Source organism: Chelonoidis abingdonii, chromosome 14, assembly GCF_003597395.2.
Source record: "Chelonoidis abingdonii isolate Lonesome George chromosome 14, CheloAbing_2.0, whole genome shotgun sequence".
Taxonomy (NCBI): Eukaryota; Metazoa; Chordata; order Testudines; family Testudinidae; genus Chelonoidis; species Chelonoidis abingdonii.
In genome coordinates, this window is record NC_133782.1 from 30,031,508 (window position 1) to 30,058,375 (window position 26,868).

General features: G+C 52.2%; 2 protein-coding genes across 2 annotated transcripts in view; one reads left to right on the forward strand and one right to left on the reverse strand.

The window, feature by feature from the left end:
* TRPC4AP (transient receptor potential cation channel subfamily C member 4 associated protein) overlaps positions 1-11,946 on the forward strand; it is a 45,720-nt gene extending 33,774 nt beyond the window's left edge. The window contains exon 18 of the mRNA XM_032789307.2: positions 8,792-11,946. Within this exon, the coding sequence (XP_032645198.1) occupies positions 8,792-8,929 (138 nt within the window). The 3' untranslated portion in view covers positions 8,930-11,946. The remainder of the gene's footprint in view (positions 1-8,791) is intronic.
* A 1,933-nt stretch (positions 11,947-13,879) lies between these two features.
* MYH7B (myosin heavy chain 7B) overlaps positions 13,880-26,868 on the reverse strand; it is a 56,599-nt gene continuing 43,610 nt past the window's right edge. The window contains exons 30-43 of the mRNA XM_032789306.2: positions 26,320-26,446; positions 25,298-25,416; positions 22,291-22,487; positions 19,995-20,344; positions 18,886-19,010; positions 18,100-18,215; positions 17,686-17,878; positions 17,224-17,427; positions 16,762-16,887; positions 15,866-16,036; positions 15,616-15,720; positions 15,005-15,100; positions 14,423-14,560; positions 13,880-14,002 (exon numbers count right to left, since the gene is read on the reverse strand). Of these exons, the coding sequence (XP_032645197.2) occupies positions 13,991-14,002; positions 14,423-14,560; positions 15,005-15,100; positions 15,616-15,720; positions 15,866-16,036; positions 16,762-16,887; positions 17,224-17,427; positions 17,686-17,878; positions 18,100-18,215; positions 18,886-19,010; positions 19,995-20,344; positions 22,291-22,487; positions 25,298-25,416; positions 26,320-26,446 (2,079 nt within the window). The 3' untranslated portion in view covers positions 13,880-13,990. The remainder of the gene's footprint in view (positions 14,003-14,422; positions 14,561-15,004; positions 15,101-15,615; positions 15,721-15,865; positions 16,037-16,761; positions 16,888-17,223; positions 17,428-17,685; positions 17,879-18,099; positions 18,216-18,885; positions 19,011-19,994; positions 20,345-22,290; positions 22,488-25,297; positions 25,417-26,319; positions 26,447-26,868) is intronic.

The following is a 26,868-nucleotide window of genomic DNA, read 5'->3' on the forward strand; positions in this document are numbered from 1 at the left end:
CCCAAGGAGTTCAGTCACAAATTTAATTAACGCATTTATTTTTTTAATGAACATCATCAGCATGGAAGCATGTCCTCTGGAATGGTGGCCGAAGCATGAAGGGGCATATGAATGTTCAGCATATCTGGCATGTAAATACCTTGCAATGCCGGCTACAAAAGTGCCATGCAAACATCTGTTCTCACTTTCTGGTGACGTAAATAAGAAGCAGGAGCATTATCTCCTGTATATATAAACAAACTTGTTTGTCTTGGTGATTGGCTGAATAGGAAGTAGGACTGAGTGGACTTCTAGGCTCTGAAGTTTTACATTGTTTTTTTCAGTGCAGTTATGTAACAAAAAAAAAATCTACTTTTGTAAGTTGCATTTTCATGACAGATTGCACTACAATACTTGTATGAAGTAAACTGAAATATTATTTTATCATTTTTACAGTGCAAATATTTGTAATACAAATAATACATTTTTGATTTAAATGACAACACACTATATTATATATGAAAATGTAGACAAACGTCCAAAATATTTAATAAATTTCAATTGATATTCTGTTTAACAGTGCAATTAAAACTGTGTGATTAATCGCGATTAATTTTTTAAATCGTGTTTTTTTTGGTAATCATGTGAGTTAACTGCAATTAATCAACAGCCCTAATCTCCATGAAAAGGAAGTAAAATATCCAATGGGGGACTTAACAAGCAAACATCCTCTGTAGTATCTAACCCAACGTCCACGCTTCCTTCAAGTTAATAAGAGAGAAATTGGGAATGGCAGGCTATAAATAGATAAAAATCTGACCATCTGGGTTACTTGATCGGATGAGATACAAATGTAAACAGCATATATCATGGATGTAAATTAGTGTTATTGGCAGCATGGTGGCAAGTTGCTCAACACTTCCTATTATAAGATCCTTTTTTCTGGTGACTCGTAACTTTTTTGACAGACTTTTAACTGTTTGGCTGAAATTTTCCATGCCAAGTGTCTGTCTCAGGCTGATTTCTTTGGGAGGACTTTAGCCATTTCTGAGAATGAGCCTAGGGGAATTTTTTTCCTCATGTTAAAGTCCCAATGACCCTTTTCCTCTCAAAAGCTTAGGGCATCCATGCTTTAGAGCAGGGACTTGAAGTTTAGCAGTAGGCTGGTCTTTGTGTCAGGGATATATCTTTTTCCATTTCTGTGAAAATGCACCAAAATCTGATATGTTTTTGGGAAAAAAAATCAGTTCACACTTGCTGAATAGAGACTGTAGATTGTAGCAGCTATAATCCTGCAAGACTTCCCCCGCATTTGCAGTTCCTTGCTGCTGTGAACCCTGCCAGTTCCAGGCATCTGAACTGAAAGCAGGGAGGAAACCTTTCTTCTCTGGTGCTCCAAGTGACCCCACTCTTGTGCCCAGGTAGTTAGGGGGTGGAGGCTGCCTGACGAGAATGCAGAGGACCTAGTTGGACAGGTGAGAGTGGGTGGAAATAGATGATGGCAAGGAGTCTAGCGGTGAGGGGGAATCATGGAATATCTGGGTTGGAAGGGACCTCAAGAGGTCATCTAGTCCAACCCCCTACTCAAAGCAGGGCCAACCCCAACTGGGAAATTGCGATTGGCAGCTGGTTAAGACGGGGGGAGCTGGGAGGGTGTCTGGGTCTCTGAACCTGGGGGCGGAGACTGATCAGATGCAAAGCCACGTGTATGAATGGGGGAAAAAGACCCAGACGAGATGGGCAGAGACTGGAACAAGGAGGGTGTGTGAGAATAATGAAATTGGATGAGGGAGGTGGGGATGGGGAAACATGGGTTGGGGGCACAACTGGAAGCCAGGGTGTATGGGAGGAGGGAGACAGACTGGATGGGGAGCCAGGGGACAGAGGAAACTGGGACTGGCTGGGGACAAGGGGATGACGACGCTGGGATGGAGAACAGAGGGTTGAAGCTAGGACTGGCTCAGCAAGGAGACTGGGAACAGGTCTGAGAAGCCTCAGGAGTTGAGACTGGAACTGGCTTAGGACAAGGAGCCGGGGTGGAGGAAGAGACAGGACTGGGACAGCTTGAAGAGGACTGGGCAAGAAGGGATATTCTACAATGGGGTTCTCAAACTGGGGGTCAGGACCCCTCAGGGGGTCGCAAGGTTATTACATGGGGGGGTTGCGAGCTGTCAGCCTCCACCCCAGACCACACTCCAACATTTATAATGCTGTTAAGTATATAAAAAGGTGTTTTTAATCTATGGTGGCGGCGGGGAGAGGTGTCACACTCAGAGGCTTGGTATGTGAAAGGGGTCACCAATACAAAAGTCTGAGAACCTCTGTTCTAGAGCACACTCCCTTCCACTGCCTAGCTTGGAACCCAAGGTTCCCGAGTCTCTCCATCCCTCTGCTGTCAGCAAATGTCTATGAACCCACTTGCCAAGTGCTGGTCCACAAACTACTCCTGCTCCCAGTTACTCTGTCCTTCAACAGCAGAGCTCTGGGCGGGGATCTAAAGGCTCCAGCCCTGCTGATGAACTCTAGGGATGTCAGTATGATGACACATGAAGAAATTTTGGTGTTTGGTTTTCTTTAAAAAAAAAAAAAAAAAAAAAATTGTAGGAAATTATTCACATAAAAGCTTAAAAATGAAGTTGCGAAGTCAAGCACTCAAAAGATGGGAGAAGCCAGGGTGAAGGTTGTTGGTCCAACCTTTACATGGCCCTCTTGTGCATATGCATTGATACTCTTTCAGTATGTGATCACATACTATTTTTCCCCCCCACTGGCCCCCTGCCTCATTCAGCATAGAGGCAGGACCTCTTCTGGGGATGAGTCAGGGTTGTGTAGTGAAAGAGGCTGTTGTCTATGGGATCCTGCTTCATTTGTGGCAGATGTGGGAAGGTGTGATGCATTCTGGGGGTGCCCAGGGCTGTGAGGCACCTTGCTGCCACCTGCCTTTAGCCTGGGGAAGTGTTGTCTGTGCCTGCCAACAGTCAGCCCCTGTCTCCACCAGCAACAGGCAACACAAGCACTCCCCCCCCTCAGCCTAAGCAGGCTCTGCTGTCCTTGTGCAGGTAAGCAACAGGCGCACTCCAGCTCCTGAGTAGTTCAACCATCCCCATGCGGTGTCCAGCCCCTGTTCCACTGGATGCTCACAGAATTACCAGACCCGCTGTTCCCAAAGGAACCGTACAGCCCGGCTTACTAGTTACACCTTAGGACACCACACCACTTCACATGCAGCCCTGACACTTGCTTTCTTTATAAACAAATCTGTTTGTTTAATAAACAACAGTGAGTCAAAGTATAACAAACAGAAATGCTAGGATCAGAGTTACATGTACAGTAAAATAACACACCTTCTAGAGCTTAAAACTGACAGAGATGCCCTCTTGTCTAACAAGGTCCTGCTTACCTAAAGTCCTTTTCACAGGTTTTTCAATCTGGATGGCTGGGACCCTCCTTTCATACATCCAGCCTACTGGCAGCTTGCCTCCCCTGAGAGAGGGTGCCAAGGCATCTTTCTGCACCTCTAGGTACACTGGGCCACCTGTAAACAGCATTGTCATCCCCAACACTGTTAATTTCTTCTCCTCACATGCAAATAGACTCCCACTGGAAGATGTGCAATGGTCAGTCAGGGAGATAAATGTCTCCCACCCCCTGTGTGGTGGAACCTGTCTTAAGGCGTGTTACCTCTGGGTGAGCTGCCATTAACTGCCCGGTTTTAAGAGCATAATTTTCTATATAATACATTGCAGTGATTTAAGATGATCGCTGTGACAGGCTTTCAGCACAAACCATACATGCCCTTTTTGTTAAACTTGTATGTAAATACCAGACCCCAGAGGATCCGTATAAGCCTTGTGCACTCCTGTGGCCCATGCCACTTGGCACCAAGAGGCCCTTGAGTCACAGAAGGTGTGTGGTGAATGAGGCTGAGCACTGCAGAAAGAGCAAGGCCAATCTCATGGTAAAGTGGTGGGAATTGTATTCTCTCTGCCTCTGCCATTGAGTTCCTGTGTGGTGCTGGGCATGTCACTTAAACGTGTCACAGGAATCTCACTAACTGTGATCTTCATTTCCTGGGTGCCCAACTTGAAACGCTGGTGCCTGATTTGCAGGAGTGCTGGGCACTTGCAGCTGCAGTCGCTGGGAGCTGTTTGACTATGTTAAGTGCTATACAGTGCTGAGCACTCTGAAAAATCAGGTCCTCCATGTCTCTAATTGGGCATCCACAATTGGAGAATTTTGACCTTAATCTATGTCTCTCTTCCCCATCTGTACAATGGGATATTTATCTTCTGTATTACAATAGCACCCTCTCAGATGACTGTTTTTATAAAAATGAATTGTTTGAGACACTCAGTTCTATAGTGATGAGTGCCATAAGAAAGCCCACGAGGAAATTAATAATTCTGTCTTCAGAGCTGGGCTTGAATAGTGCCCAGTAAGGCCTGGGCCCCACCTTGAACAATGAGAAATCAGAAGATGGAATCCCTTCATTCAGCGTGCACTGTCCCTCCTGTGCACTGAATGGAATCCTGTGAGTCAAACTGCAATTAGTCTGTATCACCTTGAATGGTCCCTTAGAATATATGCTAAATGACTTCTACTAAACGGTCCATTTAATCTTGTATTTAGCTGTGACCTTGTCTAATTAGAACTTCCTTCAGTATGACTTGCGTCACACAGGGGTGTGAATAATTCACACCCTGAGCAACATGAGTTACACCAAGCTAATTGCCAGTGTAGGCGCTGTGTGGGCAGGAGAGCTTCTCCCACCAACATGATTACCGCCACTCGCCGGAGGTGGAGTCGTGAAGCTGACGACTCAGAGCATCTGCACCAGAAGTGCAGCACTTCTAGTGTAGATGTACCCTGAGTGCTTTCCCCAGCCCTGAGGAAGAGCTTTGTATAGTTTGAAGGCTTGTCTCTCTCACCACCAGAACCTGGTCCAATAAGAGACCCCCCTCTCCCACCCATCTGTATCCTAACACACATGCAGGAGAGGGCTGAATTAGGGTTTCCCAGGAAACCTTTCCTAACCTGAGTGTTTGACCTAGCAGCCTTTATGTTCTTTTCCCCTGGTTTGTGTAAAATATATAACACTAATTCACTTCCACTATTGATGGTATAATATTTACATATAATCCATCTTAATGGATGCTTAAGAAATAAATGTCCTTACCTATGCAATTATTTGTCTAGTAGTAAGTTGGCTGTTGCATCTAGCCACTGAAGTGCCTGGTATGGGTGTGAGGCGCCAGAAAGAATCTGGGTCAGCAGCCTGCAACCTGCCACTGTGTTGGTTTCCCTACAGAATCCATCAATGTAGGTTTCTGTACATTAACTCAGGTAAGCAGAGCCCCACTCCCGAGTCCCCTCTCAAACACTTGTTATCCTAGGAGCAGGCTAGCAAGCGTGGGTAGTAGCCTGTGTTCCTTAGGTGAGACAACTAAAGCCATGTGCCTGGGCTGGGAAGGGACATAGCTAGAAGGGCCCGGGATGGTATGGTGAGGCACTTGGACTCCATAAAATGGAAGAGGGAGAGACAGTGGAAGGATGCAGTTATGGACAGGAGCTGAGTTTATCCTGCATGCAAGGTGCAGACTTGTGATTTATTTGAGAAGTTTCTGATCTTTACTTCTGCTTGGCATTCCCCGTTGGAGTTAATTACAGGCTAAAACCAGTCTTCTAGCCTATAGATCACTCAGTGCACAATGGAGCTTGTAGCCTGATTCAGGGTATGTTGTTAATGTTGATTTAATTTATCCACTTAATTTAATGTTTGTTTAATTTTAATTTATTAATATGGATATTAATCGTCCGTTTGTTTTGATCAGAAGATAAATTTGTCCTGAATCAGGCTTCACAGACTTTATAAAAGGACCTTCAAGGGTATGACAGGAAGCTTACACTGAGACAGATATAGTCATAAAGACCTTTTTATTAAAATCTATGAAATAGTAAACAAATGGTAAAACAGTTAGAATTACAGAGTTACAATTGTATTACTGTTATTCTAGAGATACATATGATGATACAATATTATGTATTCCAAACTTTGGTTAATACTCACACTTGTTTTAATAACCCAGTGTTGGAAGATAAGGGACCACGCCTCTGGCGGTTCCATTTTCACACCTCTTAGCAGAGGAAGCTAATGCAGAGCTGTTAAAGCTGTTTTCTCTTTAACTTAACTCAATGACCCTTAAACTGAAATAAAGCTTAGGGAAACCAAGCTTAGCCTAGTTCCCTTAAAAAGTAAAAGTTTTAAAAGAAACAAAGTACGGCCTGTTAATAGTTAATAGCCGTCGTAGGTGGGTAACATCAATACTTCGTTGAAGGAGACGACAATGAAGAGTAGATGGGTGGGTAGATTCATCTCGTCATTTGGGAGGCAATCACCTTTTTGGTTGGAAATCCTTCCTCTTATGCCCAAATTTCATCCTTCCCCCCCACGAATGTTAGGGTACACTTACCCCATAGGCTAATATGTATGTGCATATGGATGACAAGCATGTATGCACTTGTGTACTTGTTAGGTCTGTGGGTATCACTTTGAAAAATTCCCTTTGCTGCCTTTCATTGTCTGTTGGTTTAGGCAAAAGGTCTCTAGACACCTGCATGGGTGTTTTTATCTATTTTTACTTTTCTGGGTCAGGGTCCCAAAATGTACTAACTTTGCCTTAGCTTAACATACAGGGTTTGGGCCTGTAGGTCTCTTGCATTACAGCTTAACTTATTTTTAATATAAATCTATGAACCTATTACATCAAATACTCAAATTTATAAGAAAAGATACATTTATACAAACAAGCAGATTAATTCTTAGGGCTACAAGCTCCTTGCAATGCACAGACATTGCATTGTCTTATCTGCTTGTGCAGTTAATACACGACTGCTTCTCATTGTGTCTTGCTAGAGATGCTGGCACATCTCTGAAACTGCCACAGCGCATCACTCTGCCATTGTTGTGTTCCACTTCAGCTTGGCACATGGCTGTCTGTCCATCCTGTCTCTTGACACTGACACATTGGCATGCCTGATCCTTCTCATGTAGGCACCAGCTGAGAGAGGTCTACATGAGAGTACGGTATTGTCTTCCATAACCATTGCGTTGCTCTCTCGGTGCCTTGTCTGCCATATGAAGGAACTGACAGTTCCATGAAGTTAATGAAAATGTGCACTTAATCCAGTGCCTGCGCTGTGCATACGCAGCTGTTCAGGTAGAGGGAGACGGTGTCTCAGCTCCAGTTGGGCCTGGGGTTGAACCATATAACTGGTTATCACCCGTGCAGACTGCCTCAAGCTGCCTAACTCGGATACCACAGGAGAGCGTGCCCATTGCTGTAGACCAGGCAAAAATCTGGCATGTGAACTGAAACAAAGTTCTCCAGATTGGTCCTGTTCACTGTGTGAGGGAAGCCATGTGCTCCACTGTGCGCATGGCAGCATAACTCGCTTTTCCTCACAGCTGTCAAGTCCTTGGCAGAAACAGTGCCCCACCCTGTGCCCTCCCCCATCCCCTGGCTTGCTCTCTGCATAAGGTGACTGTGCCATCACCTCAGTCCTACGTGGCTTTCCTGTGTGGGCTGTTGAGTACCATCTGACACCTCTGCCTTATGCCCACCTACCCTGCTGCAGACCTGCCAGGGAGTGGGAGTGGAGCTGTGCCCCAGCAGTGGTAGGTGCTTGCTACCTGTTGTGAGCAAACAGGCCCTAGGAGACGAGACTGTGCTTCAGACCTGAGAGTACTGGGGCCACATGTCGGCTGCTCCTGCAGCCTGGGAGAGTCCTGTTGCCTTGTTCTGTGCTTTGCATGCAGCTCTGTGGCCTGTCGCATGGAGACCTCTTCCTTATGCGGTAACCCCTCTGTCCTGTCAAATTAATCTTCGCTCCGTGATACTCACTGCCAGTCATGCACCACACCCTGAGATAGCTGCCATGCTCAGGCTTGTCCATCTCACTCTGGCCCCTGTGGTTTTCCCCTTCCTGCCTACACCTGGACTAGAAGGTGCACTGCTGGCCTGCTAAAGCCTAGAAGGGTAGGTTCATCTTAATGGGTCTCTCTATTGACAGCATGCTCTGCAGGGATCCCTACTCCGCACCTTAGTGCCTCCTCCTGTAGTAGGTCTGTGGCAGTGGAGTTGGCTCCCCTTGCCATCCATCTCACAAGGCAGATGTAGAGGGACTGTTGCACCTTCTCCGCTTTCCTCGGCTGGATCCCCTTTACCATTGTCTGGTTGGAAGAGGAGGAGTTAGTTCTGTTTATAAATATTGTCTCCGCTGTGGGACAACAAGAAAGGAAGAGCCTTGTGGTTTGGGGTTCTTCTGCTTCCAATATTAATCTTTTATCCAGATATTTATTGGTGCAGGCTGTCTTCTGTACAGACAAGAACAGGAGTACTTGTGGCACCTTAGAGACTCAAATAAACAAATGTATTTGAGTCTCTAAGGTGCCACAAGTACTCCTGTTCTTTTTGCAGATACAGACTAACACGGCTGCTACTCTGAAACCTGTACAGACAAGCATCATCTAATTTGTGCTGGATACGTTTCCATTGTGTGGGAAAGCTTTCCTAAAGCCAAATAGGAGTAATGGTAAACTGACGGTTGTGATGTTGGCCTGATGAGAAAATCAGACCTGAATGTAAGATGACTTTCAGGTTTCTCTCTGCTTGGTGCACAGGAGAAGGGAGATCTGGTTCATGTTCATAGCTCATATTTTGGGGGCAACTCAGGTTCACACTAATGAACTTCAGGGTTATTTGCAGCCTGTCATTTAATTAGACTTTCTTTCTTTCTCTCTCTCTCTCCACAGAGTTCATGTATTAGTTTTACTTACTGGAAAGAGACTGTATCTATACTGCTTAGTCCCGACCGGACATCACCCTGTGCCATAGTTAGCTATATTGATGAGGCGTATATGGACATTGACAGAGATTTTACTGAGGAGTGATTCTTCAGACTGGCTTCAAATGGACAGCGCTTGGAGGGTATCTGGCAGATGGTGGATTTTCAGGGATACGTTGCATAGTGTGTGCGTGTGTATGCATTTGCAGGCTTGGAACCATGGATGTTACTGCTTTGTTAAAGACTCTTCACCCCACCTCTGATCTCTGACGGACGGGACTTTGTAAGCTATCTAGGCGACACGTTCAGGGACGGAGCTTCCAGTTGTTTTGGGATAAAAATAATCACCTGCAAAAACTAACCTTTTTTTTTTCTGGCACCCCCAGTGTAGCATGGCTAGACAAGGGTACTCCACATTAGTTGTAGCTTCTTGTGGCCACCCGAATTAGCAGGTTAAAAAGCACAGGAAAGGCCCCAGGCCATTCAAACTAAGGCCTGACAGGCCAAACGCATGCAGATGCCCCCCACACATCTACTAGGAGCAGTCTTTTCAGGGTTGGGTGTGCTGAGGTGTGGGGATCAAGGTGGGTTAGATTGTGTGTGGTTTTGAATTCCTGGATGCTGTAGCTCTGTTCACCTTTTTACCATCCACTTTTGGATTGTTGGGTGATAAATCTGTTTAGCCCACATCTGTCTACTGTTCCATTAGGAGGTAACCTCTGCGCCTGCTCTCCTCCAGCAGCTCCTTCCTGTCGGAAGGGGTTATACAGTGCTGCAGAGAGCAGCAACTTTCAGTGATGGGAAATTGCAGTCTGGGGACTAGCTTTGACCAGGCATTAACAAATTAAAATTTACTGATTTTTAAACTTGTGGCTTGTCCCTTCTTGGGTTACTAATCTGGTTTTAAAATTGCCTTCAGGAGCACTGCTTTTGCTGCAAGGTTCTCCATTTCTTGAACACAGCTAGTGCTAACCAGCTGTGCCTGGAAACCTAACACCGGAGTCTAAGCTTGCAGTCTTCAGTACCTTGAATCCACCTACCAACATTAATTTTGAAGTGCAATATTTACTCGGAGATGTCAGGTTTTTCCTAGAGTAGTAGTTTTAATCACAGTAACACTGCTAGATGTTGGGAACAAAAGACCTTTGGTCAAAATAACTTTTTAAAGTACGTTTTAAAAACAGGTTTGGCAAAAATCTGACTGCTTTGCCTGAGCTTGGGATTCCTAATCAACAGCATCAGACGAGGTCGTTCAAAGGCCAGGAGCTGGATGTGGCCCAAGATTTCTTGGAATGAAATAAGTCAGTGCAGTGCCGAAGTGGTGTTGAGCCACTGCATTTAAAGCAGATCTCATGCCTCTGTGGCTTACGTTGAGACCCATTTTCCTATTCTTCCCCCAAACTGTACATGTGAATTTTAATTATTTATATGTTAAGTTTACACTAATATTTGGTAGCTCAGACAGCTACTGGGAAACATCCTTCAAACATATTGCAGTGAGTGTGAGGGAGGGTATCTCTGACTTGCAGTGTCCTCCCCTTCTGTGACCAGTACCTCCTTCCCCAAGCCTTGATCTGTAGCCAGAAGGAAAGGAGAGCAACTACAGTGTAGCCAGTCTGGGTACAGACACGCAGTGGTTGTTTTAATGTGTAGGACCTTTGCCAGCAAAGGGAATACAAATCTTTGGATCCCTGAAGCAGGGTTTGAACGTGCAGGACAGATGGTCAGCCTCTGACATTGGATTGACCCGTCTGAAAAACTTGATTCTGAAGAGTGACCTGTTTGTAATTGGAGTCGTCTTTGAAATGGCTACACTGTTAGACCTGAGTGAATGCTGCAGTGCCCAGGCTGGTCTTAATCCACACTTTGGTGTCCGTCCCATGTGGGTCACATTCAGACTGACTGATAAAACAGAGTCAGCAGCAAGGGGTCAACAAGTTCCAGAACTGCTGAGCCAGTGCATCCAACTGGAGCTTTAACCAAGTTTATAAGGAGCTATTAATGTCTTGCCCCTGAGGGATTTCCTTCCCCTAGGGAGATTTTACTTAAACGCACAGCTCCAGCAAATGCCATTCCTCCGAAACGAGTAGACACAGCGGGAGAACCTTTTGTCATGGCAGCTGCAACTCTCTTCAGCAGCTTTCCCTCAGGAGCAAATTTCTTTTCCATCTGTCCTTTTTTTTTTTTTGTTTGTTTGTTTTGTTTTTCTTGGGATATTTGTGGGTTTGGTGAATCTTTGCTTATTCTTAACTGTAACAGATGTACACTTAAAAATAAATGCTTCAGATGAAAAGGCTTTTTAAGTTACAAGAATGCCTTTTCCCTAATTCAGCTAATTGTTGCATCCAAAGATTGATGCTATAAATCTGCAGAGAATATATTTTGCTCTTAACTTAATCTGTGTATTTCTGGAACTTGCAGGTAGGGGCCAAGCTGTTTGCCTTTGTTTTAGACATCCCTGTCTTCATGTATTTTAGCAGCTCCAGGGACTGATCTTGGAGCCAGGGCTCTTTCATCACCTGGTTCTGACTGAACTGCCTTGGTTCGGACAGGTGCGCAGGAAGCAGTCTCTCCTCCCATGAAGGAGCTGAGCTGGTCTGGTCTCCCTGGAGGGAAGGCTCTGACTGATTTATGTTAAAGGGCAGAGGATCCTTCATAAACTGAGCGTTTCTAACAATTTTTTAGCTTTGTTTTAAGGCACCAAATAGGCTGGGGTTAAAGCTCGCACTCACACTCTCTTGGCTTCCATGGAACTACATTCACATTAGCCACTCGTATAAACCTACCCTGCAAGTGACCAGAGGTGGCTCGGTCCTTCATTCCTACTGTGGTAGCAACCTGTTACTCAATGAAAATGTCTCGGGGGAATGGTGCGAGGGCAGGAGTGTTAACGTGATGGACCAGAGAGCTCGCTGATGTTGCTGCTGTCATTAGTGTGGTTTTCAGCAGCTCCATTGGGACCGTTGGGGGTGGTGGTGGGATCCCAGCTGGTTAATGTTCCTGGAATTCTGCACTATCCCAAATGCATTGCTGAGGTTTTTGCTGCCCAGATTGTTGCCAATTTACTAACTGCAAACAAGCGTATTAAATGGAAACTATTAAAGAACTCTATTTTAAAAGAAATGGGTGGAGAGATGTCTTTCTTGCCCACTGTGGTGACAGGATCTGTGCCCCATCCCTGCGTGAGTGTCACGCTCCCTCGTAGGTTGGGGTCCTCTCCAAATGCCTATGGGCTCGCTGGCTTTCTACTTGCTCTGGCGTTCGTCCCTGCCTTGGGTGTTCTCTCGGCTGAAGTCTAAACTCCGTGCTGGATGGTGGGTGAGTGCTTGAGATTTGAACACTTTTTTGACCGGATCCTAACCTCAGTTTGGCTCATCCCCTGCACAGTTTGGCTGTGTGCAGGTTACCCAAACCAGGTCCAGGCAGTCTGCAGGCAGTTCAGTGTACCCCATTTCTGAACCACTGGGGGGTAGGGCCTCATGCAGTGACCTCACTTGTATACAGCACCATAAGCCTACCCATTGCCTTGCACACCTGCAAGGCCCAGGCTGGTGACCCCAGAAAGCTCACTGTCTAAACAACTGCCAGTGGCTATGGACAAGAAAGCGTTTCTGAGCCACGGCTATCTTGGAACGTTGTCTGCCGCAGTGGCCAGGTGGCTGCGGGGAGAGGCTGAGCAAAGATGGGTGGGGTGGGGGGAGAAGTGAGACCAGCTGCTCGGTGAGCCCTGAGGAGGGGAAGGCTGTTCCAGGCACAGGAGAATATGAAAAGTGGCTGAGCCTAGCAGTGCTCTTCTGTCACCCTCTGTTTCGCCAGGGTTTTAAATGCCCTTGAGTGCTGCCTCCTTGGGAACTGCCCTGCAGAGCAGAGAAAGGGAGACCAAAGCCCTGCCTTCTTAGGACCTGTCTACACTGTAATATCGCGCCCATGGCTGGCCTGTATCAGACCTTCTGGCTCAGGCTAGAGCCCAGGCTCTGAGTCCGAGCGGCAGCAGGATCCCTGAGCCCGAATGTCTCCACTGCAGTTTAATAGCAATGTGAGCTTGCATCAGCTGCCGCAGGCCAGTTATGGGTGTTTTATTGCAGCGTAGCCGCCCCCTTACTCTGCATTGATTTGTGCATGCAGCCCCAGGAAAAGGGCCTGTTCAGTAGCGTCTCCCCAGTCCTTGCAGCTGGAGAATGGGAGCACGGTCTGCAGTAGCTTCCCCTTCAGTATCTGATCTGACTCTAGAATTGCATCCTGGGAACCTCAGCAGCCCTGCATCCCCCTTTCGCTCCAGTGCCACTCAGGATTGTTCCCTCGCCCTGAGGACAGTGAGTCAGGCCATGCTTGCTGCAAAAAGCAGTCTTGGGACGTGAACCTGGCTCACACATTTAAGATATTAGAACGTTGCCCCAGTTGCTGCCTTGCTATGTCCTGATGAAGACAGCCTTGGGGCGGGGGTAACAGGAGCTCTTCCAACAATGGACCTGGTGCTGCACTGAAATAGCCACTTGTTTGGCTCCTCTAGGGGCCTGCTCTAGTAACTGATCTCTCTCCTCCCTGCTTCGTGTCCCCCTCGAGCAGGAGCAGGGCTGAAGCACCGTGCTGGGGAGCCAGCGTAGTTTGCTGAGCTGCTGCCAAAGCTGGGCCTGTTCTGCTGAGGGTTGGGACTTCCCAGCCAGTGCTGCTCATAGGGGCTAAATGACAGCTGGGGCTTGTTTGCCACCTGGGTACTGGAGCTGGCCTGGCCTGTGCGATTCTAAACCAGAGTTAATGGTTAATACCAAACTCTCCATGGTCCCATCCCTTTGCTCCCACATCTTCCATTGGGCTGCTCCCTGCACAGCCATGTGTGCTCTCAGGCAGCTTCCCACCGCCTCCTCTGGGACTAATCCCAAAGGGTAACTAGGTCCTAGCTGGTAGCAAACTCCCTGCCTCAGTTCGCCTCGCTGCTGGCTCTTGGCACATTCCTCTTGCAGGCCTGGTGCCAACTGTTCTTGGGTTGATGCAAGCCCCTGTGCACGGAGCCACACTTGGGCTGCCCTCCCGCCCCACAGACAGCAAGAAGCCTGTGTTCTTTGGAAGCTGTTTATTCACTCAGCACAGAGATGCAATGACTGTTGCAGCCAGTTGCACCTAACACACAACAGCTGGTGTGATGGCAGCAGGGCAGGTGCTGCGGTTCCTACTCCTCATGCTGGCAACAGAAAAGAAACATGGACTCAGGGACACTTTACTGGGGTGGCGCAGGGTGCAACTGTCCTGCCAGCAGCGCACCCTCTGCCAGGCACCTATCTGAGTCGCAGAACATGGCGCACTCCCTGGAGTGGCTGCTGTTCCCATGCCTGGACCTGGTCTGATGCAGCCGCTCCTCCTGGCTGGTCTTGGCCTGGCCCCAAGGGGCCTGGCAATTGAGGGAAGAGGGGGGGTCTGTGGGCCCATTTGATAAGCCTGCAGCCATGGGACTTGCTGCCCATGGGGCTGGTGCAAACATGGACTGGGCGGTAGCCCCAGGCAGCTTCTCTGTGCTCTCTCCTGTGCCCCCTCAGGACCCTAGTTCAGGCCTTGCTGAGCCCCCATTCCCCAGCAGAGCCAGGCCCTGCAGCTGGCACCTTACCTTGGAGGTGATGACGTCCCTGGTGCGGGAGCGCAGCTTGTTCACCTGCGTCTCAGCGATGTCGGCCCGCTCCTCAGCGTCGTCCAGCTCGTGCTGCACCTTGCGGTACTTCACCAGGTTGGAGTTGGCCTGTTGCTCCTGCGCCCAGCAGTGCAAAGGGGGTCAGGACTCTCCAAGGATGAGCTGTGGCCTGGACTGAGGTGTCAGCAGCACCCTCTGCTTTGAGGCAGGGGTCCTGGCCTGAATTCCCAGCCCCTCAATTCCTGAGCAGCGTTGTACATCTCCTTCCTCAGCAAGGGGCGGTACTGGGATCCCAGCCCAGGCCCCAGCCACAGGCTGGGCAGGGCTGGTACAATTGTCTTGTCCTGCCCTGCCAGCATGTTCACACCTCTGCTGCAAGGAGGGCTCCGTACCAGAGTGGCAAGGATCCCAGCTGGCTTGGGCCTGGGCTTGTTCTGGTCCCAGTGCTGGGCTATGGGGAAGCCCAGGCTCTTCAGGAGCAGGCTGAGCCTTGGCAGGAGAGGGGGCCAGGTTTGTCCTGCCTAGGAGGGCCGGGGTGTGGGATCTCAGCCTGGCACTTACCGCCTCCTCGAACTGGCGCTTGTAGCTCTTGACCTTGCTCTGCAGTTTGTCAATCAGGTCCTGCATCCGTGCCAGGTTCTTCCTGTCCTCCTCAGTCTGAAAGAGCCCAGCCAGGCCCACTAGTGAGTCATCAGTCCCTGCCTCCTGGCCAGGCTGCTGCCTGCCCCTGGCCCGGCCACAGCTTCCCCTCCCCCACTTTCCCTTACTGGCTGATCTCCCCTCCCCATGGATCCACAGTGAAGATCCACTGCCACAGACCCCACCCCCTCCCCACATAGTCCAGGCTCACTTATGGCTGCTCAGCTACTGCTTCCTACCCTGGCGCAGCAGAAGTCAGGAGGGATTGTGGGGAGGGGACTAGGCCAGGAGCCCCATGTTGCCCCGGGAGGGTTGGGAGAGGCTAGGGGTTTTCTTGCAGGTGACGTGTGCTGTGCCCAGGGACTGGGGCTTCCTGCAGGCAGAGGCTGAGGCTTGGCACCTGGTGGGGGCAGGCAGGTGAGGCTGGGAGCCTGGACTGGGGGAAGGGGGGACAACATCAGGAGTCTGGTGTGGGAGTAGGGGCAGGCAAGGAACTGGCTGTGGGGGTTGGGGGGAGCCCTGCAGGGCTGTACCTGGTATGTCAGCTCTTTGACCCTCCTCTCGTACTTGCGAATGCCTTTCTGAGTCTCGACGTTCTTCTTCTGCTCGATGTCCAGCTCCCCCTCCAGCTCGCGCACCTGTGGGCAGAAGCAGAGTGGTCGGCTCTGGGCTCCTAGCTGCCCAGATCAGGCTGAGCTGAGAGGACCAGGCCCTGGCCTGGGAGCTGGGGGAGGAGACCCCACCTGAGCCTAGTCTGCACTTGGGACCCCTGCCAGCACTTACTCTGGCCTCCAGTTTCTGGATCTGCTTCTTGCCCCCTTTCAGGGCGATCTGCTCAGCCTCATCCAGGCGCATCTGCAGGTCCTTGATGGTCTGCTCCATGTTCTTCTTCATCCGCTCCAGGTGCGCGCTGGTGTCCTGCTCTTTCTTCAGCTCCTCCGCCATCATGGCTGCCTGAGGGGACCAAAGGGAGGTGGGGTCTGTCAATGCCTGGGCTGGGCCTTGTGCAATCAGTCAGTGCCGCTGGCAGGAGCATGGGAGAGGGATGCAGGTTCGTTGTCCATCCCATGCCGGCTGCTGATCCATGACACCCCTCCCGCCAGGTTCTACACAGAGGGCAGCAGTGAGCCCCGAACAATGTGAGCTGCTGTCTTATTGTGAGAGCCTCATGGGGCTCAATCAACTTAGCTTAACAGAGACGGTTCAGGGGTGACTTGATCACAGTCTGCAAGTACCTGAATAGGGAACCGGTATTTAATACTGGACTCTTCAGTCTAGCAGAGGAAGGTCTAACAGGCTCCAGTAGCTGGGAGTTGAAGCGAGACCCATTCAGGCTGGAAATATGGTGTAAGTGTTTACCAGGGAGGAAGATTACCCCCTGGAACAACTTACCAAGGGCCCTGGGGGAAGCTCCAGCACAGGCAGCTTTTGAATCAGAACTGGGTATTTTTCTAGATGTTCTGCTCTAGGGATTGTTGTGGGGCCGGTCCCTGGCCTGTTCTACAGGAGCTCAGACTAGGGGATCACAGTGGTCCCTTCTGGCCATGGACTCTATGAATACTGGCCTGCTTCCCCTGGAGTGGCAGCACCAGTGTGCATGACCGCCCAGGCCCAGCCCCAGTCCCTGAAGACTCTGCCTGCTTGCTGAGCCTGTGGCTACCACCCCCCTGCTCCCTTACGTCGGTGATGGCTTTCTTGGCCTTCTCCTCAGCATTGCGACACTCCTGCACGGCCTCCTCCACCTCCGAGCTCAGCTGGGCGAGGTCCGCCTCCATCTTCTTCTTGTGGTTAATCAGGCCTGTGTTCTGAAGCAGCAACAGGGCCGGGTTATTCACGTGGGATGGGACCAGGCCAGGGCCGGGGCTGTTTGCACAGAGGCAGGGTGGACTGTTCATGTGGGGGTGGGTGGCACACGGCTGTTCCCACAGGACAGGCCCAGACTGGGCCAGGCAGTGGCAGGGCCCTGGCTGGTTCCAGTCATCTCTGAAGTCTCTGTCCTTGCAGTGTGGAAGGGCCTGGAACTTGGCACTCGCAGCTCAGTGGCCCAGGGTGCCGTGCTGTGTGGGGTGAAGGGGCCCAGCAAACCACCCTGTGTGTGCCCCCCTGCCTTATGGGCTGGGCCTGCGCAGGCTCCCGCTCACCTGAGAGTGCAGCAGGTTGACTCTCTCGGTGGCCTCCAGCAGTTCCTGCTCAGCCAGCTTCCTGCCCCGCTCAGCCTGCTCCAGCGCTGCCCGCAGCTCCTCCACCTCAGCCAGCAACAGGTTGTTGCGCCTTTCCAGGGCTGCTGCCTGCTCCTTCAGGTCATCGTTGTGGCGCAGGGTGTCGTCCAGCTCGATCTGCAAGTCCTGCCCGTAGCAGCCACACACACAGTCAAGGTGGGAGGGAGATGGACGGGGCCTAATCCACCCAGAGGGGGGCTGGATGCAGGTCTGGGGCCATCAGCTTCTGGGTGGCAGTGGGCAGGGCAGGGCAGGGCCAGCTGGTGCACCAGCTGGCCCTGCCCCTGCCTTCAGCTGGGGGCTAGGACAGCTCCCTAGCGCGGTAATCACCCCCGCCCAGCACAGCAGCTGGAGCCCTGCCCCCTATGTGGGGCCGCAACTCACCTTGATTTGGGCCTGGAGCTGCCGGACAAGTTTCTGGGACTCGGCAGCCTGGCGGTTGGCATGGCTCAGCTGGATCTCCATCTCGTTCAGGTCGCCCTCCATCTTCTTCCTCAGCCGGATGGCCTCATTCCTGGCCTTGGCCTCTGCATCCAGTGTGGCCTGCATGGAGTCCATGGCTCGCTGGTGGTTACGCCTGCACAAGGAGAGGGGTTAATCCACCACTAGTGCTGAGCGCTTACTGTTGGGGGTCACCCCCAGAGGCAGCCTGGACCCCTGGCCTTTGCCTTTACCCTGGGGTTGTGCCAGCTCTGCAGAGAGCTCTGCCAAGCCACGCCCATGGGTGAGATAGCAATGGGAGGTGGGCACAGGCAGGTGCTGCCAGGACTCCTGCCCCCAGCCCCAGGGCCTCCCTACCTGAGGTTCTCAAATTCCTCGTCCTTCTCGGCCAGTTTCCTCTCCACATCAGCCTTGATCTGGGACAGTTCGAGCTGGATCCGCAGAGTCTTGCTCTCCTCATGCTCCAGCGCCCCCTACAGGCAGTAGCAGATGGGCATTAGTGTTATGCACTGTGGGGTCCTTCTCCTAGCTGGATTTGGCCCTGCCTCCCCTTTGAAAACATAGCTGTACCGAGAGACCTGTGCTGGGCACAGCAGGGCCAAGAGACCGAGGGGCAGAGTTGCTGGGTCAGAGGTGGTAACCCTCGCCCAGCACTGGCACTGGCCGGCCACGCCCTCGGTCACTGAGAACAGCAGCTGTCAGCTGTACTGCAAGCAATGGGCTCACTGGGATCCTCACAACCCACCACTGGCAAATGGGGAACCCAAGGGGTAAATGTGGTGACTTGCCCAAGGTCACAGAACACGTTGGTGCCGGAGCAGGGACAGAGCCCAGGAGTCTTGCCTCATAGCTCCTGCGACGCTAGAGACCTCTGGGCAGGTGGCAGCCATCGCCCTGGGCAGGGGTGGTTGTTTGGGGAGTGTCTGATGACTGCCCAAAAGTAATGTGGGTGAAGGGGTGCCGGGGCAGCAGTGGCTTGGAGAGCATTTCTGACAGGTTGACGGCACCCAGAAGAGTTCAGATCCCCAGCCCTGGGGCACCACAGGGAGGGGGCTGCACAGGGCATTGCAACGTGCAAGGCCATGGAATGGGGCATCCGTTAGCATGAGCCCCATCCCTTTCCTCAGGGCGGCCCAGACCCACCTCAGCCTCCTCCAGCGCTGCCTGGATATCGGTCTTCTCACTCTCCAGGGTCTTCTTCACCTTCTCCAGCTCGTGAATGGTCTTGCCGCTCAGGCTGATCTGGTCCGTCAGGTCGGCGATCTCCTCTGGGCAGGAGGACAGAGCGTGAGCATGCAGGGCCCGCGTTCCCCTAATCTCTGGCTTTCCCACGACTGTCAAGCAAAGCCCCTGGCTTCAACCCCCCTCCCTCCATCCTGGGCCTGCCTGGCAAATGGCAACCGCCCAGACTCACAGTTGTGGGATGTGGATTCGGACCCCTTCCAGCACCACCTGCAGCCCCATGCCCTCAAGTGGGCTGTTTGGGCACTTGCAGCTGGGCAGGGGCTCTCTCTCTGCCCCTCCAAAATCCCACACTGGCTAGGCCCAGAGACATGGCTGTGCTCCACAGGCAGGGGCACAGTGCTGGCCTGGTGGCGCCCCCATGCTGCCTTGGACAAAATGCAGCTTCGCGGAACAACTACCAACTTCAGACTAGCAGCCGGCGGGACAGGGTCTGGGGCCCCCCAAGTCCAGCAGCCCGGCCTGGGGTGGTGCAAACTGCCACACAGTGCCAAACGCACCCCGGTCGAGGGCCAGGCAGGGCCAAACTCGCACTCCAGCTGAGGGCCAGACAGGGCCAAATTCACACCCTGACCGAGGGCCACGCTGGGTCAAATCCCTGCCTGGAAGGCAAATCTAGCCCGCAACACAAGTGACTATCCCAGGGTTTCATAGCACAAGCTTCCTGCCTTGCAGTGCTACTAGCGCAGTGCTCTACACTGAGCCACAAACATTGCCCAGCCCCAGGGATAGGCAGAGTGGTAGAGCTGGGGGCTGGAGCCTAGCTGTGCCCAGCCCCAGGGATAGGCAGAGTGGTAGAGCTGGGGGCTGGAGCCCGGCTGTGCCTGGCCCCAGGGACACGTAGCTGGGGGCTGGAGCCCGGCTGTGCCCAGCCCCAGAGACAGGCAGAGTGGTAGAGCTGAGGGCCAGAGCCCAGCTGTGCCCAGCTCCATAGAGATGGAGCTGGGGGCCGGAGCCTGGCTCCGCCCGGCCCCAGGGACACAGAGCTGGGGGCCGCAGCCCAGCTGTACCTTGGAGGTTCTTGTTCTCGCGTTTGAGGGTTTCCAGGTTGTCCAGGGACTCCTCGTAGGCATTCTTGAGTTTGAAGAGCTCCGTGCTCAGGCTGCGTGACTCTTTCTGCGAGGCCTCCAGCTCTGCCTGGGTCTCCTCATACTTCTGCTTCCATTCGGCCAGGATCCGATCAAAGTTGCGCTGCTTCTTGTCCAGCGCGGCGGCCGCAGAGTTAGCTCTCTCCAGGTCAATGGACAGGTCCTCGATCTCCGTCTGCAGCCGGTGCTTGGTCTTCTCCAGAGAGGAGCACTTGGCATGCGCTGCCTCCACGGCCTCCTCTGCCTCCTGCAGCCGGATGGCCAGCTTCTTCCTGCCAACCAGCGTTAGAGGGTGAGCTAGAGGCTGGGCACAGCAGCTCCCACACGTGGACACAGAGCCCAGCAGGCGAGCGCCTCAAGCCAATTCAATCAACAGGGGCCTGATTCCAAGCCCGAGGAATCTTGCCATTGACCTCAATGGACTTGGGCTCAAGCCCATCCTCTGGATTCTCCTGTCCTGACCCGGAGAGGAAGGAAGGAAGGAGTTTTAGGCCCAGACGTAAGGGGGCTGCTGGCCTCTCATTAAACTCAGTGGGGGTTGGGTTGGCCCTCTCCCAGTATCAAAAGAAGGCAGAAGGGCTGATGAGAAATCAGGACCCGGAGACTGACAGTCCCCAGGGCCAATGGGAAGAGGCCAATGCTCCTGGTCAGCCTGATTGACAGGGAAGGCAGGCCAATGAGGGAGTCAGGAGGCTGGGGGGGGCTGTCCTCCATGTGAGCTGGAGCTGCCTGGGCCAGAATGGGGCAGAGCTAAGGAGAGAGCAGGAGCCCAAGTTGAGCTGGGGAGCAGGACCACGCTGCTCAGAGCCGGAGGGGCCGGAGGAGCAGCCCAGGAAGCTGGAGGCAGAGCAGCAGCAGCAGTAGCAGCAACAGCGCTGGGGCAGAGTGGAGCTGGAGCCGTCCAAAGCCAAGTGCAGTGAGTGGCTGGGGAGAGAGAGGGGGAGCCTGGGCACTGGGCCCAGCGCAGGGAGACGCCCCCAGCCAAGAGGCCTTGCAGGATGCACTGGGAGGAAGATCGTAACCCCGACGGGGGGAGGTGGGAGGGTGCGACACTGGGAAGAAAGGTCCTGCCACCTACAGCCTGAGGGCATGTGGCCACCACCAGAGCAAGTGTCCAACCTGCGGCATCCCTGCAGCACGGCCAGGGCCTGGAACATGCAAGGGACAGACTGTGAATTTCCCTTCCTTTCCAGAGATGGCTGTTTGTGATGTCCCTGTGCTCCAGAGCGGGACTCTGCCACACAGGAGAGACAAAGTGGAGTCCTCCCTCTATGGGTAAAGGGAGTGGGAGCGAGGACTCAGATCCTTTCACTAGCCAATTCCACCAGGGTAGCGTATAAGCCAGGAAAGTTCCCCACACTAGTGGAACCATTCCCCCACTTACTTACACACAAGAACTAGTGGTCACCCAATGAATTTAATAGATAGGAGGTTTGAAACAAACAAACAGGAAGTATTTCTTCACATAACATGCAGTCAATCTGTGGAACTCCTTGCCAGAGGATGTTGTGAAGGCCAAAACCATAACAGGGTTCAAAAAAGAACTAGATAAATTCATGGAGGATAGGTCCATCAATGGCTATTAGCAGGATGGACAGGGATGGTGTCCCTACCCTCTGTTTGCCAGAGCTGTGAATGGGCACTGGGGGGTGGATCACTTGATGATTACCTGTTCTGTTCATTCCTTCTGGGGCACTTGGCATTGTCAGAAGACAAGATACTGCGCTAGATGGACCTTTGGTCTGACCCCATATGACCACTCTTATGTTCTTCCATAAGCGTACCTCCACTCCTTGGACAGCTGCTGGCCCCCATGCAAACCCATTTGGCGCATGGCTGTGTGTGCACTCATAGACATGTTGGCTGATATACAGATCCCCATGCAAGCCCCCACTGAGCAACATGCTGGATGTTCAGGGCAGTCCCTGGGCAGAACTGGTGGTTGGCAGCTTGGGGCAGAGAGAACCCTGTTCTCACGCTCAGTGCCAACAGGGAACATATCCCTTGGCCGGGTCCAGCATGCGGGCGTTTGCTGAGCCAGGCTGCGTCTCTGTGTGAATGCAGAGGTGTCTCTGCAGCTATACGTGGGAGTGTCAGCTCAGGAGGTGCCCTATCCCTTTGCAGAAACCTGCTGCCACCCTGGAGATCTGCCACCAAACAGCCCCAGCAAGAGGATGGAGCAGCCGGTGCCCAGTGCATGAACCTTGCTGGAACTTACTTGGCTTCCTCCAGCTCCTCTGTCCTCTGAATGGCATCTGTCTCGTACTTAGTTCTCCACTGAGCCACCTCAGCATTGGCTTTCGACAGGGTCCTCTGGAGCTCCCCCTTGGCCTCCACCTCCTCCTCGTACTGCTCCCGCAGCAGGTCACAGTCATGGCGTGAGGCTTGCAGAGCATGAGCCAAGGCATTTTTGGACTGCAAAGGGAAAGGCAGGAGAGCTGAGATGGGCAGCGGGCTCTCCCCAGGCCTGGAGTGGGAATCAGCCTTCACACTGAGCCAGTGCTGTCCAAGGCCGGGACCCGGCTGGGGCAGTGCCTCCTTTAGCGCGGGGAGTCTAGCTCTGGTGAAGGATGCTGGATTGCTGGCCTGGGAGCTGATGCTTCCTGTGCAGAGTATGTCACACAGCAGCAGCAGCAGTGCTGGTCTCCTCTCCTGTGTGCCACAAACTGGCCCTGCAGAGGCAGCCTAGCAGAAGAGAATTCAGCCTCCCTGGCCACTTTGCTGAGACTGACCCCAAGTTGTGCAGTGGCAGGGGTGCATGTGGGGGTGTGCAGAGAGCAGCCTGCTGGGCAGCAGACCAACATCCACCAGCTCTCTTCACACAAGGCCCCAGAAAGCCACTGCCTGGGCTGAGCTACTGCTCATGACTGATCAGGGATGGAGCCAACTAGGGTGACCAGATGTCCCAATTTTATAGGGATAGTCCTGATTTTGGGGTCTTTTTCTTATATAGGCTCCTATTACCCCCCACCCCCGTCCTGCTTTTTCACATGTGCTGTCTGGTCACCTTAGATCCAACCCCAGCACCAGGTGCAGGGTCCCATTCCCAGGGTCTGTGCTGGCCAAGGCCCCCCCCGCACAGCTACCCTCCAAGGCATGTTTTTCCTGCTCAGAGCAGTGGCTTCAGTTCCTTGCTGGGCTTGGCTGGGATGGGTGCCCCTGAGCATAGCCAGGCCCAGTGTCGGTCTGGCCAATAACTGGCAGTTTGATGGATAGAAAGCTGGCTAGATCGTTGGGCTCAACAGATAGTGATCAACAGCTCGATGTCTAGTTGGTGGCCAGTATCAAGCGAAGTGCCCTAGGGGTCGGTCCTGGGGATGATTTTGTTCAACATGTTCATTAATGATCTGGATGATGGGATGGATTGCACCCCTCAGCAAGTTCACGGATGACACGAAGATGCAGGAAGAGGTAGATATGCTGGAGGGTAGGAATAGGGTCCAGAGTGACCTAGACAAATTAAAGGATTGGGCCAAAAGAAATCTGATGAGGTTCAACAAGGACAAGTGCAGAGTGGAATGGAAGGATGGAAGAATCCCAAGGCACTGCTACAGGCTGGAGACTGACTGGCTAAGCGGCAGTTCTGCAGAAAAGGACCTGGGGATTACAGTGGATGAGAAGCTGGATATGAGTCAACAATGTGCCCTTGTTGCCAAGAAAGTTAACGGCATATTGGGCTGCATTAGTAGGAGCATTGCCAGCAGATCGAGGGAAGTGATTGTTCCCCTCTATTCGGCACTGGTGAGGCCACCTCTGGACTATTTGCAATCTCAGTCATTGAGGGACAATTCCCAAGTCACATTGCCCCCAGACCCCCCCCTACGCACATCCGGACTTTCCCATATGACACCCACTCCTAGGAACTCTGTCACACACTACAGAAAGGATGTGGACAAATTGGACAGAGTCCAGCAGAGGGCAATGAAAATGATTAGGGGGCTGGGGCATGTGACTTATGAAGAGAGGCTGAGGGAATTGGGCTTGTTTAGTCTGCAGAAGAGAAGAGTGAGAGGATTTGATAGTGTTGAATAAGTTCCTGTCTGCATCCTGTAGTACTTGCCCAGACCGGTATTGCCTGGCCTTTCTTTTGTCATTCAGTGTTGGACCCATTCTACAACAATATTGCATTACCTCACCTTTTGGGGCAAAGCCAGACTTTTTGGCACCTGCTCCCCTATTTGGTGTAAACATTGCTTGTGCCAATCAGAGGCGAACACACACAGTTTTGGGCCCGTCCCCTATGACACTTCTGTGATGTCATAGTGAGTACTTTAGGGTGCCCTGCCATGTGCAGGCAGAGAGAGGAGAAACGTGTCCCGTGTATCCCGTGTATGCCGTGTATGCCGTAACGAGCCTGATCACCTCAAAGCCTCTTCTCAGCTCACGTGTTTCAATAGAGCTTCTACGTTTGCCGGTCGTGATGTGTTGGTTTTATTGTAAGTATCAGTTATTACTAAATGCTGGCATTTTGTTTGTAAATATTGTTAGTAGATATTTTAGGCATTGTGTGTTTTAGGTTTTGTAACTTCTATTAGCTAATCATAAGCTGCCTCTTACCCCTTTGTTTAACTATCCCCAATAAATTTTAAAATTGATTGATTTTAGTTGTGTGTGTGTCATGCAGTCTGCCTCGTGACCCCATGACTCTCCTTGCATGCTCTTACATTATATAGTCTGTTGCCACGTGCAGCCTGGTAAATAACAGGCCTGCATTTTCTTTTGCCCCTGCGAATACGTGGCAATCTACAGATAGCAGCCTTCAACTACCTGAAGGGGGTTCCAAAGAGGATGGAGCTCGGCTGTTCTCAGTAGTGGCAGATGACAGAACAAGGAGCAATGGTCTCAAGTTGCAGTGGGGGAGGTCTAGGTTGGCTATTACGAAAAACTTTCCTTAGAAGGGTGGTGAAGCACTGGAATGGGTTACCTAGGGAGGTGGTGGAATCTCCATCCTTAGAGGTTTTTAAGGTCAGGCTTGACAAAGCCCTGGCTGGGATGATTTAATTGGGGTTGGTCCTGCTTTGAGCAGGGGGCTGGACTAGATGACCTCCTGAGGACTCTTCCAACCCTCATCTGCTACGATTCTGTGATTTTCCATCCTTTTCTAGGGACTCAGGTGCAAAACCACATTGCTGGGCTCCCCAGCTCCCTTCCTGGCTGGCCAGCAAACCTCCCTCCCACAGGAGAGAGGCCCCAGAGAGCCAGTCGTCTCCCTCACACAGCCTTACCTTGGTCTCTTCTTCCAGCTGCCTCTTGAGTTCCTCAATAGACTGGGTAAATGAAGTCTTGCCACGGCTCAGCTGGTTTATAAAGGACTCCTTTTCCTCCAGCAGCCGGCTTAGCTCCCCTAGTGCAGACAAAGCCAAACAACCGGAATGGAGCTGGCCAAATGGAAGCCGTGCAAGGCCACGTGCTCGTGTCCTTCAGCTCCCTGGGACCCCTGACTGATGTGGCGCAGAACTGACCCCCAACTGCCTACGGTTCCAGGGGCCCCAAGGTGATGCGCTCGCTCACAGCAATAGGCCTGGGCCCATCTCTGAGCTCCCACAGAGCTAGAGGAGTCTGGAACCAGCCTTGCAGTTATGGCCCAGCACTAGCTCGGAGTCAGTCAAAATTGCACTTCCCATCCCCCGAGCAATGAGTTGGATCTCAGCCAGGCTGAGAGGAGCTGGCAGCTAGTCTGGGCCCTGCATGGTCCCCACACGGTCTAGGGTAGCAGAACGTGGCTTGCCGGTGTGAGGGGTGTTGGCCTGGGCGATGGGCCTATTATCCCTCATGCCAGGTGCTCTTTACCTCTCACTTGGGCAGCAGGGACCTCAACTTAATGTCTCAGCTCCCTGATGCACTCAGCCCTTTCAGCACAGATCCCAGGAGAATCTGGGCAGAATCCAGCCTTGCCGGGTCTCCAGCCTGGACCCAAAGGCAGCAGCTGCACTGCTGGGGCAGAGGGGGAATTCTGCCAGCAGGTAGCTTCCTGCTGTTAACAATTGAGGGCATGGCACATTCCATAGTCACACTGATGCTGACGCTAGTCCTCTCCTGTCACTGCCTCCGCTGTTCTGCCATGCTGCCCGCCCGGAGTGGGGCCGGCGGGTACATTCTGCAGCTGCTCAGCTCCTCAGGGGCACTGCTTTGCCAGAAGAGCGCACTGACTTCTCCGAGAGGCAGGACAAACTGCAAGTGGCTGATCCCAGTCCCCCATTTTAGCAAGCCCAGCCTCTGGGCCCCTCTCAGCCAGTCCCGAACCTACCATTCTCAGTCTGCAGCCGGCTGCGCTGGGTGCTCACATCGGCCAGCTGGCGCTGCAGCTCATCCACTTTGGACTTGGCCTCACTCAGCTGGTCTTCATACGTTCGGCACAGCTTCTCTGCATTTGCCTGTAGCGAGCAGCCAGGGCAGCGTCACATTGACAGCCCTGACCTAGACAACTTTGTTCTTCCAAACAGGCTCAGCTGCTGAACACACCACCCCAGGAACTGTCCTGCCCCCTAGGCTATGGTTTGAGACTGGGAATCCACCCTTCTCTGACCCAGCTGAGTGATGCTAACAGGATTCCCATTAGCCTGTCACACAGAGCCCTGCCAGTAGGGGACCCTCGCATGTCCCCCTCGGTCGGAACAGGACCTGCAGCTGCCTTCAATACAGACAGCTCAGCTGTTGTTCTGCAGACATGCAGCATCTTGGGCATTCAACGCCAACGGCTCCAGCCTTTGCTCTGATCTTAGCAGCATGGAGCAAGTAGGCATTGTTATCCCCACTTGTAGCTGGAGGCAAGGAGGTTAGTGACTTGGCCAAGCGA